Raw genomic sequence first — 20,405 nt, 5'->3', positions numbered from 1 at the left:
TTTTCTCTAGTGTGTGTTTGTGAAGTTGACTTCTGCTACCATGCGCACTTGCCTTGGACTCTCCGGCCGCCCTTGTGGAACATTCATGTCGGCGGTAGAGACAGATCCTCACACCCTTTGTCCTATATGCAGAGGTCAACGGTGTGATAGTGTAAATAAGTGTAATGAGTGTAGGGAGTGGTCTTCCTCCCAGTGGGAGAGGTTTGGGCGACGGCGGAAGAAGAAGTCTAAGTGGGACATTTCTCCTTTGAAGGTTCCTTTGAAGGGAGGAAAACCCAAGACCTCTTCTTCTGTCTCCCGACCCTCCTCCGAAGCTCCAACTCGTTCGGCCTCTTACGAGAGACTGTCGATTAGTAGCGTAGACCAAGTTAATGTCGGCCAACCCCGGTCCCCGAGGGATGGTGTTGCTTCCACTAGCGAAGCGGCCCCACCTCTCCCCCCGGGTGAGGCCTTGTCACTAACCCCTTTATTGCAAATTTGGTCCTCCTTGGGGCTCTCGGGTCCGCCCTCCAAGGAAGCTTTGCTGCAGTTCATCCGTATGGGTCCTTCTGTTCAGCAGTCATCGTCGCCGTCAGAGGTAGATCCTCTGGCCCTCGTCGACGTTGTATGTCAGAGGTGTCACACTTTATGTCATCCGACTCCTCTGCCCCTCCAGACTTTCCAGTGGTTGCTGCCGACTTAGTTTCCCCCATTCCTGAACATCCTTCGAGGGGGAAACTTAAGTCCAACGTCTGTCTCTCCTGTGAGTGTTTCTCCCCCTCGGGGCAGTTCACTCATAGAGGCTCCTTCTCGGAGGACTGCTGCAGCGCACGGTCAGCTTGCTGATCCAACGGCCCCTAGTGGGCGCTTTCGTCGGAAAGCTCGCCCTCCACTTCGCCTTAGAGGTCTCCCTTCACCATCGGTGAAGAGGCGCCTCTTTGGTTCGTCTGCTTCTTCGTCGCAACCGTCCCCTGCAGAGGAGCCTCCGCTGCAGTCATCTGACCTTCGACCGTCACTGCACCTGCTACTAGTCCTGTGACTTCGTTCCTGGACCTCTCTGCGTATTGTTCGCGATCCCCATCGGTGGATGCTCGCCCCTACAAAGGACACATCCCAGTTCCTGACCATCCACCCTTCAGACCTGCCGACCTTCCATCACCGTTCCTGTTCCCGGTAAAGCCTCTTGAGGCTCTACCGAAGTGCGCAGCTGCACGCCATCGCCCTGCAGCTCGCCAACCTATAGGACATCAGCGCTCACCAACAGCTCATCAATAACAGACTGCGCGTTAGCGCTCTACAGTGCTTCGGCCCGCCCCTTCTCCTGCTCGGCCTCATAGATGACAGCTACATCATGCGCCAACGCTCTATTGCGCGTCAGCGCTCTCCTGCGCGCCCTGCACCCACGCGACCACTGTCGCCTACGTGCCCTCCGCTCACACGCCAGCGCCCTCCTGCACGCCCATGATCTCCTGCGCGTCAGCAATCTCCTACGTACCCACGATCTCCTACGTGCCAGCGCTCTCCTGCGCGCCAGCTCTCTCCCGCGTGCCAACACTCACCTACGCGCCAGGACTCTCCTGCACGCCAGCGCTCTCCTGTGCACCAGCACTCGCCTGCATATGAGTTCCTGCGCGCCATCGCACACTGACGTGCCATCACTCTCCTGTGCGCATGCGCCATGACACACCAACGCGCATGCAACCAACACGCGCAATTCAGCGCTCACCTGTGCTCCAGCGTTCTACTAAATATCTCTGCTCTCCTGCGTGCCACGTCTCTCGCGCGTGCACCAGGACATGCGTGCCTGGCAATCGCCCATATGCACGCGCCAACATGTGCCCACACGTGGCAACACGCGCGCGCCAACGCTCGCCAGCTCTCGCCCGTGCGCCACCACTCGCCTGCGCTCCAATATTCTTTCGTGCGCCTGCGCACGCGCCAATATTCTCCTGCGCACTAACAGGCATGGGCACAGGAACTACACCTGGCTAGGTCACCGTCGCCTCATTCCCCACCCCGCAAACGTACTTCAGTGCGCCCTTTAGGAGAAGGAAAACAAGCACCAGCAGAGGGTTTCAGGATCCCTAAACTGCCTTCTTCTAAGACGGACCCACCTATTACAGTGACTCCTCGTAGGGAATCTTCGGTCCCTACCCCTTCAGGGGATCTGTCTGACAGTGCTTCAGTCAGTCAGCAGCCTTGGTTCAGTGCCTTAGTCAGAGCCGTAACACAGGCATTCTATCCTGCCCTGTCCGGCCGCTCTTCAGAGCAGCCTAAAGCTCTGGACTCGTGACACCGAACCATGGCTTCCTCTACCCCTTTGAAGAGGAAAAGAGGAGTTTCCGATGCGGTCACTTCCTCGAGGGTGAAGCTGACTCCGAGCAGACCATCAAGGCTAGTCCCTCCAGTATCTTTCCAGGGATACTCTCCCTTCCTGTCAGATGAGGATGGTACTCAACCCCCTCCTTCACCAAGGGAGTTGCGTGAGGAGAGGCACTCTTCCATTCCATCGTTGGAGGCAACCTCCCTTCATGCGGAGAGTTCCCCTCAGTCAGAGATCAGGGGGGACACAACGCACAGGCCTTTGATGTTGGAGTCTTAGCTCCTTCCTCGGAAGGAGTCCAAAGACTCCAAAACTCTGCCAAAATCCTCTGCCTGGACTACAAGAACGGAGACAGCCAGCCACTTGAAGAATGTCCTCGACTCACCCCAAGAAGAGCTCTTGGGGATGGAAGGTGGAGACTTTGCTGCAAGTCCAACATCAGGAGAAGAGCAACAAGAGTCAGAACATGCATTCTGGCAGGTCCTGACTCTTATGTGGGTTCTCAACGGGTTTTCCCGACCCAGAGAGACCCCCTCGAGAGGACAAGGACATGGTCTTAGACTGCTTCTTTGGCACTCAGAAACCCTCAAAGACCAGTGCAGCCCTGCCCTGGTCTCAGGGATCGAAGAGTACCAGGTATAAGGTCGCCCAATATATCTCCGACTTTGCCTCCTCCAACTGTGTCGGCTCTACGAACAAGCTCCTCCCACCTCCTAGTGTACAACAGAGGAGGTACTTTGAGATCCTGGAGGAGCCCAGTTCAGCTCTTCCACTTCACCACTCTCTGGAAGAGCTAACCAGGAGGATCCCTCTTGAGAGACTCTCCAGCCGGCAGGTCTCGTTCTCGGCGGCCAAAGTCCTTAACCAGGAAAAGGTCACTAAGTATGCGATGCAAGCTACTTCGTGGATGGACATCTGGTTAGGGACCTTGGGAATCCTGGTACGATCCTAGGATTTCTCCAAGGAGCGTACCAGGAAGGCAATGGAGACCTTTCTCCTCTCAGGCACTCCCATGATCGAGTTTCTTGCCCACCAAGTTGCGAACTTGTGGGCAAACACCATCTTAAAATGTTGAGATGCGGTATCTGAGAGGTTCCACCAACAGGTCCCCAGCATTGAGATAAATAGGGTCAGACATTCCTCTGTAGATGGAGCCCACCTGTTTGAGCCTAAGGACATGTAACCTGTTGCTGAGAGGTGGGTATTATACATCATCTATAAAGCAACATATAGAATAGTGATTACTGATATTATGATTACATTAAAATTTAACATTTACATGAGTGATGCTTCCATATAAATCTTTTGCCTACCAACTAAGATACATTTGGTCCACTACTTGCATTAGTATGACTTTAAAGTAGAAAAAAATTAACTTAAAATAGTAAAACTCATTAAAATTCTATATTGTGTGCAAAATTACAGTAGACCCCATAAAACATTAAAATCTGATATTCACAAGTACATTAAAACCAATCCACAAATTTGTAACTAAAATCATGTAGAAAACATATATTTCCTATGATTTGCTTTAAAAGTGTCTAGATTAGATGTTGTTTTCAATGACTCAGGTAGGGTATTCCACATCGTTGGTCTTCGTACCGTAAAGCATCCTCATGCCAAGTCTGTGGTGGTTTTCGGTATATAAAGGTCATTATTCTGTTTCGTTCGTGTGTCCCTCCCAGCTCCAACAGTTATAAACGTAAAAAGCCAAGTTGGTAGTAAATTTCGCACAACTTTAAAAACTCCCACACAAATGTCGAATTTAATCCTTCTTTCAACATTTAACCATTCTAATTTATCTAAAATTGGTGATGCATGATCATATTTTTTGGCCCTACCATCAACTACTTTTGTAGTGTCGAATAAGCCCTCAGGAAAGGCAAAAAGTCCTCCAGGGGAGGAAAGAATCCTAGAGGAAGCAGCCGAGGCTGCAAATGCTAGGATAGGCACTCCCCCTGCATCTCCACCAGTGGGGGGATGCCTACAAAGTTGCTCAGACAGGTGGAAGCAACTCGGGGCCGATTCCTGGACAATCTCCGTGATTCGTCTAGGATATCGTGTCCCATTCATAACATCTCTCCCTCCCTTGACCAGGAATCCAGTGTCAATAGACTCCCTTGCCATGGGATCGGCAAGGGGGCAGGCCCTTGGGGCAGACGTCCAGACCCTGTTGAAGAAGGACGCTCTCCAAGAGGTCCTCGATGGGTCCCCAGGCTTCTTCAGTCGACTCTTTCTTGTGAGAAAGGCGTCTGGAGGCTGGAGATCAGTCATCGACCTCTCAGCCCTGAACAAGTTTGTCAAGCAAACTCCGTTCAGCATGGAGACAGCAGACATGGTCAGACTAGCGGTAAAACCTCAGGACTTCATGTGTACACTGGACCTGAAGGACGCGTACTAACAGATCCCAGTCCTTCCGTCTTCAAGGAAGTACTTAAGATTCAGCCTAGACAACAGAAAGTACCAGTTCAAGGTGCTGTGCTTTGGTCTTTCCACAGCACCCTAAGTTTTCACCAGAGTGTTTGCCCTAGTGTCATCTTGGCAACACAGGATTGGCATCCGTCTCCTCCATTATCTGGACGACTGCTAATCCTAGCAGACTCGGTGTCAACCCTTCTTCATCACCGAGACAAACTTCTGAGACTTTGCCAAGATCTGGGGATCATTGTAAATCTCGAGAAGTCATCCCTGCTTCCTACACAGAGACTGGTATACCTAAGCATGATTATAGACACCAATCTTCACAAAGCCTTCCCATCAGACGACAGGATAACAAGGCTGAGAAAGGTCGCAAGACCTTTTCTCAGACGAGAAGAACTTCCAGCCCAAAAGTGGTTATCTATCCTCGGTCACCTTTCATCACCGGCCCGTTTAGTTCCCAATGGTCGCCTCAGGATGAGATCCCTCCAGTGGCGACTCAAGTCCCGGTGGAATCAATCTCTCGATCCCCCGGACATCCGGATCCCCATGGGATCAGCGGAACTGATGGACCTCGAGTGGTGGGTGGCAGATGAGAACCTATGAAAGGGAGGGGATCTTTTCGTCCTCCCCCCGGATTTGATGCTGTTCTTAGACGCTAAAAAAAAAAAAGGTGGGGGCCCCATGTGCTGCACCACACGACCTCAGGCTTCTGGTCAAAATCAGAAGAGTACCTCCACATAAATCTCCTAGAGATGAAGGCTGTCTTTCTGGCCCTTCAACAGTTCCAACAATTCCTGGTGGGCCACTCCGTAGTGGCTTACGTCAAGAAGCAAGGAGGTACTTTTTCGCAGCACCTATCCCATCTAGCAGTAGAGATACTGAGGGCCGAAATCCACTCGATACCACTATCAGCACGCTTCATTCCGGGCCAAAGGAATGTGCTCGACCTGAGGAGAGCATCTCAGATAGTGAGTACCGAGTGGTCTTTGGATCATCCAGTAGCCAACAAAGTGCTGACTTCGTGGGGTTCTCCGACAGTGGACCTCTTCACAACGGCCCTGAACTTCAGGCTCCCACTGTATTGTTCCCCAGTCCCAGACCCCAAGGCTCTCTGGCAAGATGCATTCCAACAACGGTGGGACAACATCGACGTTTACGCCTTTCCCCCGTTATGTCTGATGAGGAGGGTACTCAAAAAGGCCAGAACATCGGTCAATCTTTCAATGACCTTCATAGCTCTGCTATGGCATCACGCAGAATGGTTTCCGGACCTTCTGCAACTCCTAACGAAGCCCCCAAGAGAACTCCCTCACGACACAATCTACTCAAACAACCACATGCCAACATATTCCACAAAGCTGTAGCTTCGCTACGACTTCATGCCTGGAGACTATCCAGCATCTCCTCTCTCAGAGAGGATTTTTGCAAAAAGTTGCGACTAGGATGTCTGGATACCTGCGAAAGCCATCAGCAGCAGTCTACCTGGTAAAGTGGAAAATCTTCTGTGGTTGGTGTTGTGGAAGGGGTATCTCTCCTCTCGATTCCACTATTCCAGCAGTACTGGAGTTCCTCGTGTATTTGCGTGAAGCGATGCACCTGTCAGTCTCGGCAGTAAAAGGCTATCGGTCAGCCTTAAGCCTCACCTTCAGACTGAAAGGAATGGACATTTCTTCATTGCTAGAACTTTCCTTACTCATCCGGAGTTATGAACTTACCTGCCCTCAGTCAGAAGTGAGACCTCCCCCATGGAACGTGGTTCGAGTTGTCAGGTCTCCTAAGAGACCTCCCTATGAACCATTACGCCAGGCAACTGATTGCCACCTGACATGGAAGCCGGTGTTCCCTGCTAGCTGTGGCTTCGGCCAAACGAGTCAGTGAACTTCATGGTCTCTCATATGACATCACCCATTCAAGGGGATGGGGAGAGGTAACGTTCAGCTTCGTCCCTGAGTTTATTGCTAAGACTCAGAACCCGGGAGTAGCGGATCCACGATTCGCCTCCTTCCGGATTTCTAGTCTCTCTTCTGTAACAGATGACCCAGACCATTTCTTACTTTGCCCAGTGAGGAGTTTGAGGCTGTATCATAAGAGAACAGCCGCAGCCCGTCCCCGTGTGCCTGCACTATTCATCAGAACAGGAAAGACCAAGAGGAGGGTCACCAAGAACACCATCTCAGCATGGATTCGCAAGGTCATAGACCATGCATTGAATCCAAACCCTCCTCCTTCATGTCACCCCAGAGCTCATGATGTCAGGGGCATGGCTACGTCCCTGGCTTTCAAGAGAAACTTCTCAGTGACGCAGGTTCTTCAAGCTTGGGTGTGAAATCGTCAGACCACATTCACATCCCACTACCTGCAAGACATGACCCACAGGAGACTTAATATGTTCTCTATCGGTCCTGTGGTGGCTGCACAACAATTGGTTTAAGACCTCAAGCTCCTTATTGGACAAGTAGCAGAAGGTCGAGGGCATTGTTACCGGATTTTAGTCTGCGTGAATGAAAAGGTTTGACTGGCTCTTATTCTTTTCTTCATCCTCCCCTCTCTTTGGGAAAGCAGCATCCTGGGTTCTCTGCACAGCTGACCTCAAACCACTGCAGGTAAACCATGCTCTCTTGTGTACCTAGTATTAAGACTAATACTGTCGTGTCCCCTTACCCTGGCGAGGTGGTATTTGGAAAGTCCTGGTTACACAGTTTTTCCTTCTAAAGACTCGGAATAACTTTACTTGGATGTTCACACTTCTATTTACCTCAACACATGGCTTGCATAGGCCAGGGACCTTGCATAGCAAGGTTTAAGCCAGGTGCAAGGACTCATTTTTTAGTACTGACATACTCGAATAAGGAGCCCCCGGATTAAGCTAAAAGCCAGATTGTCAGGGACGTCCACCCTACCTAATGAGTGAGTCATCCCTATTAAATAGCGTGGTTTGTGTTCGAGTTACGGAACAAATGACAATTTCGTAGATAATTTGTATTTTTCCTAACTTACAAACCTTAGCTATCTAAACAAACTTGCCTGCCAGCCCTATCCCCTTTGAATTCCTACCTCCAAGCAAAGTGAGCTCAATCACAGGTGTGTTAGGGGGGACGGTAGCAAGCTACCCTCCCCTACCCCCGCTAACTACCGGTATGGGTAGTTAACCCTCGCTAAATTTTAATGGCTCGTCATTTCAGCTACGCCAAAAGTAATACCCCTATTAAATAGCTAAGGTTTGGAAATGGAATACAAACCTACACTACTGTATTTATTAGGGGTTATTACTTTTATCAAAGCTGAAAGGACGAGCCATTAAAATTTTAGCAAGGGTTAACTACCCATTTCGCTAGTTAGCGAGGGTAGGAGGGTTAGCTTGCTACCACTCCCGCTCACACACTGGTGATTTAGCAAAACAGAAAAATATAGAACAACAGAAATATTACCTGGTCATTTTGAAGCAGTGAACTATGAAAACAAATTTATTCTCACATTGGAAAATGAAAGACATGAATATGCTAATGTACGTAGAGCAAATAGGGAAATAGCAAAAATTTGTGGAGGTTAGCCAAAATCTCTTTCCCATGGGAATGGTAGTCAAAATGAGAGAGAGAGAGAGAGAGAGAGAGAGAGAGAGAGAGAGAGAGAGAGAGAGAGAGACTCTCTCTTATTGCCTTATTTTATGGTTGGGTTCCCCCAGGTCCCTCAGTGTGAGGCACCTCGTATATCCACCAGAGAGTTGCTAATGCATCTTCCAGTCTTGGATAGTCTGGGATGCATCTTAGGTATTTATCAAGCTTATTCTTAAACACATCTACGCTCACTTCTGATATGTTTCTTAGATGAGCTGGCAGCACATTAAATAGTCGCTGGATTATCGATGCTGGTGCGTAGTGGATTAGTGTCCTGTGCGCCTTCCTTAGTTTTCCTAGTATATTTTTTGGCACTATTAATCTACCTCGGCTTGCTCTTTCTGATATTTTTAGCTCCATGATGTTTTCAGTAATTCCTTCTATTTGCTTCCATGCCTGTATTATCATGTAGCGTTCTCTTCTTTCTAGACTGTACATTTTATTTCCATCTTTTTCCACACATTTTTTTCTTTTGCAAGATTTTTCTTCCACTTTCTAATTTTCTGAAATAAGATCCTTCTGTCTCTTGGTATGCATGTCTTTTTTTTTTTTTTTTTTTTTTCGGTACATGTTTTTCAACAAATTTCTCCAGTATTGTGTACAGTATGTCCGTATTTACCTGTATATTATCACTTACAAACACATTTTTTCATTCTTTATTCAATTCTTCATTTATTTTTGACCATTTTATATTTTTACTATAAAAATTATATTTTCCATATCCTTCCCAACGTTTTGTGCTTTGATTAATTCTGCGATCACTTGCTTTGGAATGGACTATTAATTCTATGACATTGTGGCCTGAAATTCCCGTGTTATACACTATTAGTTCTTTAACATAATTCACCTCATTCACAAATACTAGATCTAGAACATTTTCCTTTCTTGTTGGAATGTGGTTTATTTGTTGCATATTATGTTCTAATAGCACATCTTGAAGCTTTTCAAATTGCCTCTTATCTTCTGCAATACTATTACTCTCTTTTTTTATATGTATTCTTACAACCATTTTCTTCTATCTGTTCTTTCCAATCCACGAAAGGAAAGTTAAAATCTCCGGATAGGAGTATATTCCAGTCTTTATGGTTTCTACATATATCATCTATTTTTTCTATTTCTGGGCTCCACCTGTGCCGCTCCGTGAAATGCTCCTTTTGCATATTTTCTAAGGTATCTAACTGCTATGAATTACCAGAGAAAAAAGTTGCATAGGAATGCTAGGGTTGAACCCAGCTTGCTCACCTAGATAAGGTGTCGGTATAATACTGGGGCGTGATAAATCACAACCAGAGGTCTCGCGCCATTTAGATATCTCCTCTTCAATATCCCCGTTACAGCGAGGTGCCGTTCAACACCCACCACTGAATGCTACTACCACCATCTCAACCCACGCCAACTACGACACTCCTTTCATAGCATCATCACGTCTGTTTGTTGGGGTTTTTTTGGCTGTGTTTTTCGGTGTTTTTCTCCTGCTCTAGTGCGAGATTTTGGATTCCCAAGTTTCCTCATCCAAGTTAAGTACTAGATCTATGAGTTTTGAGCTTTTGGAGGTACCATTACCCTTATTTTTACTTTTATTAGAGTTTTCGTTTTTTCTCAGTTCCGATGGCCCCGCTCCGCGGTGGCCATGTTGGCTTGCTACCTCCTTCACTCGTTCTTAACGCCTTGCAATTAGTCTTCTATACTAATTGTCATTCGTTTTGAATCTGTTATGCTGGAGCTTTTTACCGATTAACACTTTGCTATTCTGATATTATGTTACGTATCATAGCTTTTGAACTTTAGGTTTTGGCTTGCTTGCTACCCTTCGAGGCGCGTACCTGGAAGGTTTTATTACCGCGTTATGGTGTTTTTTATTTAAGTTTTTATTTCATATTACCACCTAGTTAAGATTTGACGCCTTTAGTTCGAGTGGGACTCTCGCTTGGCAGTTTTTGTTCTAGTTTTGTTATCCTACCGATCGGCATCTACCTGATCTAGAAGTTGTGTTGGCCCCCCTGTCCAGCTTGGTACCTACCCGCGCTGGAGGGCTCGGCATTGTTATTCATTCTTTCCCTGCCATTCCTCCTGCGTCCCTCTCTTACTACCTTTATTTAGCTTGTGCATGCCTTATAACCTAGTTCTTCATGTTACATTATTTTACTTCATTTTTATTATCCGTATATGATCATTCCCTTTTGTTATCTCGTGGTTCTGTTTGGACAGGTTGGTACTCCTGTCCTTCCTCCGTCCACGCGATCGCCTCGAGCCACCATTGGCTAGTTCTCGCTGGCTCCTCCCTCTCCCTCTATTGGTGTATGGCACCCCATACCCTTATCCCCCTCCAGGGATACCTCACATCTCTCAGAGACTTTGGAGTAAGCTGTTTTGCTTTACTGGTCGAGTCCTCTCGTTCCCCAGCCTCCCCCCTCCCCTACTCCTCCCTCCCCCGGGATACCTACTGACTCCTTCCCTTAGTCTGAGCCGAGAACAGCTGTCGAGGTTATAGTCTAGTACGCTCACTTACATGCCTTGTCGTAGCCCTTTTTCCGCCATCGGTCGGCTGGGGGGATTTCGGTTGTGTATTGGGTATTCTTCAGCGTGATTCCCTTCGTTACGTACCGTATCCCTCTTGGGTCTCTACTATTATGTAGACTATTTGTTAGTGGGGGAATCGCGTTAGAGCTTTTATTTATTGGTTTTTATTATATTTATTGTCTCTGTTCGTTAAGGTCCTTATGGCTGGCGGGGAGTCATTGGCTCTTCCCTCCCTCCCTTTTCGACTCTCCTACCCCGGTAGGCTGGTTGTGACCCCCGGGTCCACCTCAGTTGTCTCCCCGGAGCCAACAAAATAAGCATGTCACTATTATTTTAATTCTTTTTCTATACTTCCCCGGTACTGACGGGATAGTATATCTCCCCTTTGTGACAATATTCTTATTGAATGATCATAACTAATTACGGATTTGTTTTAATACTTTCATTAATTACTACTTATGCTAAGTTTTTTCCATCCCGATTACTGTACCGGTTCGGATTGTTATTCTTATTATTTATCCCGGTTCTATACCGGTTTAATTTTAGTACCCGGAGCACCCGGGTTCCCCTTGGGATACTAACCTACTATGGGATACTTATGTATCTTTATTATTACAGGTGGTCCGCTGTCAGATGACAGCCCGTGCGGCCACGATGTTTGCAGATCGCATGCTCACTGCGCTGTCCAGGTGGATGATCTGATCGTCTGGCATCCAGACAACTGCGTGGTCTGCTACGGGCTTGTCTCCACGCTTACCGCGGATTCGTTAGGTGTCCCTGTCGTTACTTTCTAGATTTACTTCGGATTTAATCTCTGGATTTTCCTTGTTATTTCCATTGTAATCTCTGATCGAATTAAAACATTTAATCTCGGTCTACATGTTTGTTACACTTCCTTCGACGAAGTCACTTTGTTATTAGTAATGGTTTTTTCTCTTTCAGAGCTCTCAGCCTTCTAAGACTTCTGCCTTGGCGACCCTTAAGGTCTGGGTCGGCGGGTTCGCCCGCAACGTCAAGGCGAAGAAACCCTACGTCTTGTCCGAAGAAATGTGTGCCCTGATATACCCTAACGCCAAGAACTCGGCTGCGGTCCCCAAGGATGTGGCAGACCCCATAATTACGAAGATCAGCGAGACTGCTCTTGTCTGAGGACCACGAAGTGATGGGAGAAGCGATTGTGGAGGACGTCGCGGCTATCAACCTCGACATTGAACCTATGGCTCTCGACGAGCCAGAGCTAGGTAGGGAGGTAGGTGAGGCATGTGGGTCCCGGGCTAAGATTCCTCTCCTTAGCCCGACTTTTTCTACCTCTTCTGCTAATTCTTCTTTTCAGGGGTTCTCAGGGAAGCACGAGGCTGATATCAGGCCACGTCCTGTTGTCCCTAAGGTTAAGTCTCTCTGGAGACCCTTATTGAAGACCCGCAATTCTTCCAAATCCCCTAAACATGTGAAAACTTCGTCTGCCAGAGTCCCCAAAGACTCAGCTGTAGCTTCTTCTTCCTCTCATGGGTCGAGAGCGAAGACAGGCTCAAAAACTAAGACCCTGGAGGCTTCCTTCGATCCGGACGCCTTTTCGAGCTGGTTATTGGAACAAATTGGTTCCCTGATGACGTCCCTCACTGAGAGGGTACAAAACCAGGAGAGTCTCATTGAGAGCCTCATGCGTTTGGGACTGCCGCAACAACAACATGTTATCCCGGATGCCTTTAAGCTCCCGGAGTTCGTCAAAAGCAACCCGTGGAGAATGGCCTTGCACTCCCTTTTCAAGGATGGTATGTTAACCATCGAGGGATGTGGCACCACGCCTATTGAAGATTTTGAGTTCTACCCGCCGGGTCTCCAGTTCCCCTTCCCCGGTTTTGCTCGTCTAACCGAGGAGGCTCTTGTACGATTGGATAAAGTTCCTAAGGAAACCGTGATCTACCCGAAGGAACAGGCTCAGTCCACCTGGGTCCAGACCCTAAACAAATGGGAGTGTGTTAACACTATGCTAACACCCCATAAAAGCTCCTACACGATGTTCGTGGTAGACGAGCAAACCCCCACTCCGTGTGTCACAAAGATGATGGACCTTGCTCATCAAGCCATTAACGAGGACAAGCCGTTACCACAACTGCGAGAAACGGACCTGACTTCCCTCCTGTTCCCGGGAGATCACGAGTGCTGTACTAACGCCCCAGCCACATTCACAGCGGGTAAGCTAAGCGCTGACTGTGCTTCCACACAGTTCATTGAACGACTTCCCAGGCTTCCTGAGTCCTTGATACGTCTCGAGTTTGAAGCTCGGGCCCGGTTGAGTAGATCCATCAACTCAGCTACAATGGCTGAAATGACCTCTCTAATGTACGAAGAGGTACCCCTTTTTAAGGTCCTGACAAAGTTATTGCTTCAGACCTTGCTGTCTGATGCCTACGACTTCCTTGCGGCCAGACGTTGTTGCCGTAAACACGTTCTGTCTGAGGCCACTATCAGACATGAGCCTAACAAGCTCATTAAAGCTCCAATCTATGGCCCTGACTTATTCCCGGAGGATCTCGTCAATAACGTCCTCAGCGAGGCTGCCAGAGTCAATCAGAGCCTCAAGGTTCGGTGGGGCCTAGTCCCTAAACGCAAGTTCTAACCTGCCAGCAACCAATCTCGAGGTAGGAAGAGGCTGAGACCTTTCCAATCCTTCCAAAACTGGCAGTCGCAACAACTAGTTCAGACTATCCCGGTAACGCCCTCCACTTCAAAAAGGACAACCTCAACAGCAATATGTGTTGGTTCCTCAGGCCCAGGTAGCAACTACCTCTTATGCTACTTCCCCTGCCTTTAACCCCAACTATGAAACCCAGGGTGCGTTCCAGGGTTACCAACGCGCCAGAGGCTCTAGTGCGAGAGGGACTTTTCGCAACAGAGGTAGCACAAGGACCCTTTCTCGAGGCCGAGGATTCCGCGGAGGCCAAGGAGGTAAATCTGCAGGGAATCATTGAGAACTCTCGGGTAGGAGGAAGACTCTACACCTTTCGAAACCGTTGGACGTTCAGCAATTGGGCTTTCAGCATAATTTCCAAAGGTCTGGGGTGGAGTTGGATAGAAGGGCCCCCTCCACCAACCAGTTTCCATCAACTTCCAATGGGGGAGCTAGTCTTATATGCAAACGATCTATTACAAAAGAATGCAATCAAAGAGGTAAAACACTTGAAATTTCAAGGTCGCTTGTTCAGCGTGCCAAAGAAAGACTCAGACAAGCGAAGAGTAATCTTGGACCTGTCTCATCTGAATTCTTACATTCGATGCGACAAGTTCCACATGCTAACCGTCTCTCAGGTGCGGACCTTACTTCCCCGTGGGGCCGTCACCACTTCTATAGATCTTACAGATGCTTACTATCACGTTCCGATAGCAAGGCATTTTCGTCCGTTTCTAGGCTTCAAACTAGGCAACCAAGCTTATGCATTCAAAGTAATGCCATTCGGACTCAACATAGCACCCAGGATATTCACCAAACTGGTAGAGACGGTAATCCAAGAATTACGAACCCAAGGAATTCAAATAGTAGCTTACCTAGACGACTGGCTCATTTGGTCAAACAGCGTCGAGAACTGCCTCACGGCAACAAACAAAGTGATAAAATTCCTACAACAGTTGGGGTTCCAGATCAACTTCGAGAAATCTCGCCTAGTCCCAAAGAACAAGTTTCAATAGCTGGGATTACAATGGGATCTGCGTTCCCACACGCTACGTCTCCCAACAGCCAAGAGGACAGAAATAGCAAAGAACACAAGACGTTTTCTCAAGGACAAATTGACGTCCAGGAGAAATCAAGAGAGAATCCTGGGTGCCCTCCAGTTTGATTCAGTAACAGATATAGTACTGAAGGCCAGACTGAAAGATATAAACAGAGTATGGCGCTCCAGGGCAAACGAGAAATATCGAGACGACAGAGCTCGACTTCCACCAATTCTGAGGAAAAGACTTCAGCCATGGACAAAGGTAAAAAATCTGGCAAAATCCGTTCCTTTACAATATCCACCTCCAAAACTGGTCATTCACACAGACGCCTCCCTAACAGGCTGGGGGGGGGGGGGGGGGGGATACTCCCAGTACAGGAAAGTCCAAGGACTATGGTCGACAGTATTCCGCCAACTCCATATCAATGTCTTAGAGGCCATGGCGGTATTCCTAACCCTAAAACGACTGGCTCCAGCCAGGAACCAACATATCAGATTGGTTCTAGACAGCGAAGTCATGGTCCACTGCATAAACAGAGGGGGTTCCAAGTCAAGTCATATCAACCATGTGATGTTAGCAATATTTTCCATGGCAGCATCGAACCAGTGGCATCTGTCAGCAGTCCATCTAGCGGGAGTACGAAATGTAGTGGCGGACTCACTTTCGAGGATGACTCCGCTGGAGTCGGAGTGGTCACTGGACCGGAAATAATTCAAATGGATCCTGTCTCAGGTCCCGGGTCTCCAGATAGACCTGTTTGCAACAGAGTCCAACCACAAACTAGAGTGCTACGTAGCCCCCAACCTGGACCCTCGGGCTTACGCCATAGACGCAATGTCTTTGGACTGGAACACTTGGGAGAGAATTTATTTATTCCCACCAATAAATCTGTTGATGAAAGTGTTAGACAAACTCAGAATTTTCAAGGGCCGGGTTGCTCTAGTAGCCCCCAACTGGCCCAAAAGCAACTGGTTTCCCCTGCTGGTGGAACTGGGTCTCCACCCTCGACAGATACCCAATCCAATACTAACACAAGTAGTACAAACTCGCAATGTGTTAGCTTCCTCAAAAATTCAGAGTGCCCTAACTTTATGGACTTCATGAAATTTGCAGCTCAGAGAGGTGCAGATATTGATCCTCAAAATACCCTATTTTTAGAATCGGATAAAAGGGAATCCACCCTTCGACAGTATGATTCGGCTATTAAGAAACTTGCAAAGTTTTTAAGGGACTCAAAGGTTGAGATGATGACTATGAATCTGACAGTAACGTTCTTTAGAATTCTATTTGAATCAGGTCTAGCGGCCAGCACTATTACTACAATTAAATCAGCCTTGAAAAAGATTTTCCATATTGGTTTTAATATTGACCTTACAGATTCATACTTCTCATCAATCCCGAGAGCCTGCGCCAGATTGAAACCATCAACTCGCTCTAGCTCAGTTTCCTGGTTTCTGAATGACGTCCTTAAGTTGGCTTCTGATACTCTTAACGAGTCTTGTAATTACATTCCATTATTAAGGAAAACCTTGTTCCTAATGAGCCTAGCTTCTGGCGCCAGAATATCAGAACTTTCAGCCTTGACTAGAGATCCAGGTCATATTGAATTTCTCTCGTCAGGGGAAGTCCTACTTTCCCCTGACAAAAGGTTCTTAGCGAAAAATGAGGACCCCCAGAACAGATGGTCCCCCTGGAAGATTGTTCCACTTCCTCAGGATCCATCTTTATGTCCAGTAAACACACTGAAAGCCTATTTAAATGGAACTTCCATTAAGTCCTCAGGGCCCTTATTCATTAGAGAAAATGGAGGAACCATCACCCTGAAAGGAATCAGACAGCAGATTCTGTATTTCATTAAACAGGCTAACCCTGAATCATTCCCTCACGTTCATGATATACAAGCCGTAGCTACATCTATTAATTACTTTCACCACATGAACTTTGATGAACTTACGAAATATACAGGCTGGAAGTCTCCTAAAGTTTTTAAACGCCACTACTTAAAACCTTTGGAAGCCCTAAAATTTGCTACAGTGGCAGCAGGGAATGTGGTTCTTCCTGAAAGTAATGATTCATAATCAGGTCTTGCTCTATCCTACTTCCTTCTACCTGCCTTACTTATTGTCCCTACTTTAGTTTTGGTTTTGTTTTACACCCGAGATGCACCCTTAAGGTGCACTCTTATTTTATCATGTCTGTAAATAGCCTTTCTCTCCCACGAGTTGAATTTTGTTTGAATTTACCTTCAGGATCGTAAATTACCATTTGATCTCACAGCTTATCATTGTAAATTGCATTTTCCTCGTCCTTCCATAGTTTGGAAGTTTTTTGCTGTATTTGTTATTTATCCCTTTATCCTTCCTTATAAGGAATGGTTCATTCACTGGGTTTCAGTATCCCTATTTACTTTTGTATTAAACCATGTTTTTTTTATATTTTGTCTTTAATTTACTTTCCCCTCAGGTGTTAGTTTCAAGTTTTGGGACCATTTCTCTTGTACTATTTCACAGAGCGGCACAGGTGGAGCCCAGAAAAGGGATTTTGACGAAGGAAAAATCTATTTCTGGGCGAGAGACCTGTGCCGCCCAGTGAACCCTCCCTCTGCTTCCCTCCTAGAATGGGCCCAAACTTGGGTGCTATGAGGAGTGACGTAGTTGGCGTGGGTTGAGATGGTGGTAGTAGCATTCAGTGGTGGGTGTTGAACGGCACCTCGCTGTAACGGGGATATTGAAGAGGAGATATCTAAATGGCGCGAGACCTCTGGTTGTGATTTATCACGCCCCAGTATTATACCGACACCTTATATAGGTGAGCGAGCTGGGTTCAACCCTGGCATTCCTATGCAACTTTTTTCTCTGGTAATTCATAGCAGTTAGATACCTTAGAAATGATGCAAAAGGAGCATTTCACTGGGCGGCACAGGTCTCTCGCCCAGAAATAGATTTTTCCTTCGTCAGAATCCCTTTATTATTTCAAAATCCTTAGTATTTGGGGGTCTGTAAACTACAATATTCACTAGTTTTTCAAATTCAAATTCTACCGCAATCAATTCACATTCTGTGTTGCTGTATTTTTCACAGACTTTTCCTTGATTTATGTCTCTTCCATATATTGCGGTTCCCCCTTGATTCCTATTTGTTCTGTCTGATCTATAAGTTTGGAAACCCTTTATCTGGTAATCACTGCAAGTCTCTTGGGAGAGAGAGAGAGAGAGAGAGAGAGAGCCTTGTTGCCTTATTTTATGTTTGGGTTCCCCCAGGTCCCTCAGTGTGAGGCACCTCGTATATCCACCAAAGAGTTGCTTATGCATCTTCCAATGTATTTTGGTCTTCCAGTCTTGGATGTTCCAGAGAGAGAGAGGCTTCAGCCTTTCAGACCCACTGATTTTGCTATGACACACCCCTGGCTCCTCCCCCAGACAGCCGTAAGTGGGCACAAACCACACCCATCGGGGCGGAGCAACCAGAGACATGTGAGTTGACAGGAACCAAACCGCCATATTTGAAGTTGACAGGACACAGGGTACACCTGTTACACCTCACCATTACTACAACCCTCCCATAAGTATTGTTACGAGGGACAACGCCTTAATCAACCAATTAAAATGTCCAAAAAAGTCGTAGTATCAGCAGATGTGCATAATCTTAGCAAAACTAGCGATGATGACCATATGCTACCGGCATAACCCAAAAAGAAGAGATGTCCCAAAACGGAAGTAACCAGCCAGGAACCTTCCAACAGTGAAATTCTTCAATTGTTATTATTACAGAATCAAACATTAATGAAACTAGTGGAGAAAGGGTAAGGTTTAATATTCTGTTTTTATATAAAAACGTCTTGGATAGCAGCGGATATAGACTGATGACGTCACGAGCATGGCAGTAAAAGGTAAACAATGAGCCGGAACGGACCGTGCGGTATTGATAATCGTAAAAGTTTGAAAATAGATAAATTTCGAGACCGAAGTACATTATCATATAATCCTAAACTATGTGTAAAGTGAGCCTAAACATTATTAGGGCTAGATACTTATATGCCAAAGGTAATTTATGTAGTAAGGTGAGGTGTTAACTAGGTTTGCCTTTCGTTCCAAAGAGCTGAGTAGCCTAACTAGCCTAACATTTTCTTATTTTAAGTTTAACATACTACGTCAATCTAGGCTACCTATTAGCCGCTGCTTTCGCCTATCCCACCGAGATCCTATCGTCGACATTTAACTGGAGGGGTTCCTGTCAAAGGCGGTATAATTGCGCCTACCTCAGCTAATGGGCAGAATTTTATATCACACTCGTTTCCTTTCGATATAATGGTTTACCCCTTACCATGAGGAACTGCGTCTTAAGAATTTCTGACAGGTCGGCTATATAAATAATATAAGATTATTACTGTAGAGGCTATATAGATTTAAGCATGGGATATTAGTGAGAGGATGCCGATTGACCTGAATTAACCGATGAAGGCCATTTTAGCCTAGAACCCGATTGCCTGGCTTCAGCCTTCTAGGTCTGCTGCTGTCCAACCTGATTTGTAAATTCATGAGCTATATTATAGACATCAGTTAAACTTTTATTATCAAATTTGAGTCTAGGTTTTCACTCCTATTGCAGAGGTGGTTCTACTGCAAGAAGGAATGACAATACTCCTCCTCCTCCTCCTAAGCGCCCTCGCCGTAAAGTAGATTTACCTGAGAATGCAAATGAAGAATTACTGTATTTACAACTTATAATGAAGATAGTAGTGACTATGAAGAATTTAACCCACTTACCTTTAACAAACCTATTCCTACTTATATATCTAACAATTTCAATGCTGTGCCCTCCATTCATAGAGATGGGAAAATACAATTAAATGACTCCCTAATTGCATTAACATTAAGTGAAGGAGACAAGAACTCTCATGATCAATTCTTTGTTTGTAATCTTAATAAAGAACTTGCAGACCTTTTCAAATTGATAAATTTTCCAAAGTTGAACTTTTGGCCAAGTGGCAGGTTGTTCAATGAAGATTTCAAGAAGAAATTTCACTTTGATATTGAAAACATTAAAATGGCTATATCTTCTTTTCAAGGGCATGCAGCTCTGGCGCAATTAGCTTACCCCTCTAAGATTAACGATATTGATTTCATTACTAAAGTGATAATTGGGCCTTTCAGGAAACACATTGATCTAATTAAAAGTTTAATCCGCTCATTCAGAAGTAGAGCTTTACCCAGGAATCTCAATTTAGATACCAGAGATGCTATTATTAAATCTGAAACTAATGATATATGGGTCTTATCAGATGATCAAAGGAAAGCTATTGCTTCGTGCTTTCGAGGCGGTCCCCTTCCTAGAGGAGGGGACATTATCTCTAGAGGTGGAAGGTTCAACTTTGGCAAGCATCAGGGCTACCCCAGAGAGAAATTCAACTTTTACAGAGGTTTCAGGGGAAGCTTTGGGTTCAGGAATAGGTTCAATCCCTACAGGCGAGGTATCAAGAGAGGTGGCCGAAGAGGGGGAAGGAGTACAGGGGGACAGACAGCAATTAATTCAGACGTCAAAGATAAGAAACAAAACTAATTATTCTTTAATTCTTAATACCATCGAGCCCTGCTTGGACCAAGAGGAAAATAACCTGGAGCTACACAGTAAAGATAAAAATTTGGCAAATGTACCCACTAACAATTCAATGATATTGGAAGAGTTAAATTTCCCTTCAGAAGCCTCCAGCTCCAAGGAAACCTCTCACGCCCCTCTAGTAAGTGGGATAGGTAGGTCATTGACTAATAAATTAAAAAATTGGCAAAAACTCCCAAATTCTTCTTTTGCATGCAACTTGATCAGTAAGGGTGTGAG

The 20,405-nt window shown here is 46.3% G+C and overlaps 2 protein-coding genes across 4 annotated transcripts in view; both read left to right on the top strand.

The window, feature by feature from the left end:
• The window catches only part of LOC137620967 (putative sodium-coupled neutral amino acid transporter 10), a 287,910-nt gene that overhangs the window by 76,880 nt on the left and 190,625 nt on the right, over positions 1–20,405 (top strand). The window lies entirely within an intron of this gene.
• Positions 14,964–16,649, top strand: LOC137614542 (uncharacterized). Its single transcript, XM_068344304.1, has one exon. The coding sequence runs from the start codon at positions 14,964–14,966 to the stop codon at positions 16,647–16,649; it is 1,686 nt and encodes a 561-aa protein (XP_068200405.1).

This window comes from Palaemon carinicauda, chromosome 2, assembly GCF_036898095.1.
Source record: "Palaemon carinicauda isolate YSFRI2023 chromosome 2, ASM3689809v2, whole genome shotgun sequence".
In the NCBI taxonomy this organism is placed as follows: Eukaryota; Metazoa; Arthropoda; class Malacostraca; order Decapoda; family Palaemonidae; genus Palaemon; species Palaemon carinicauda.
Note: the sequence above shows the minus strand (reverse complement) of the source record. Positions and strands in the feature narration are given on the sequence as shown.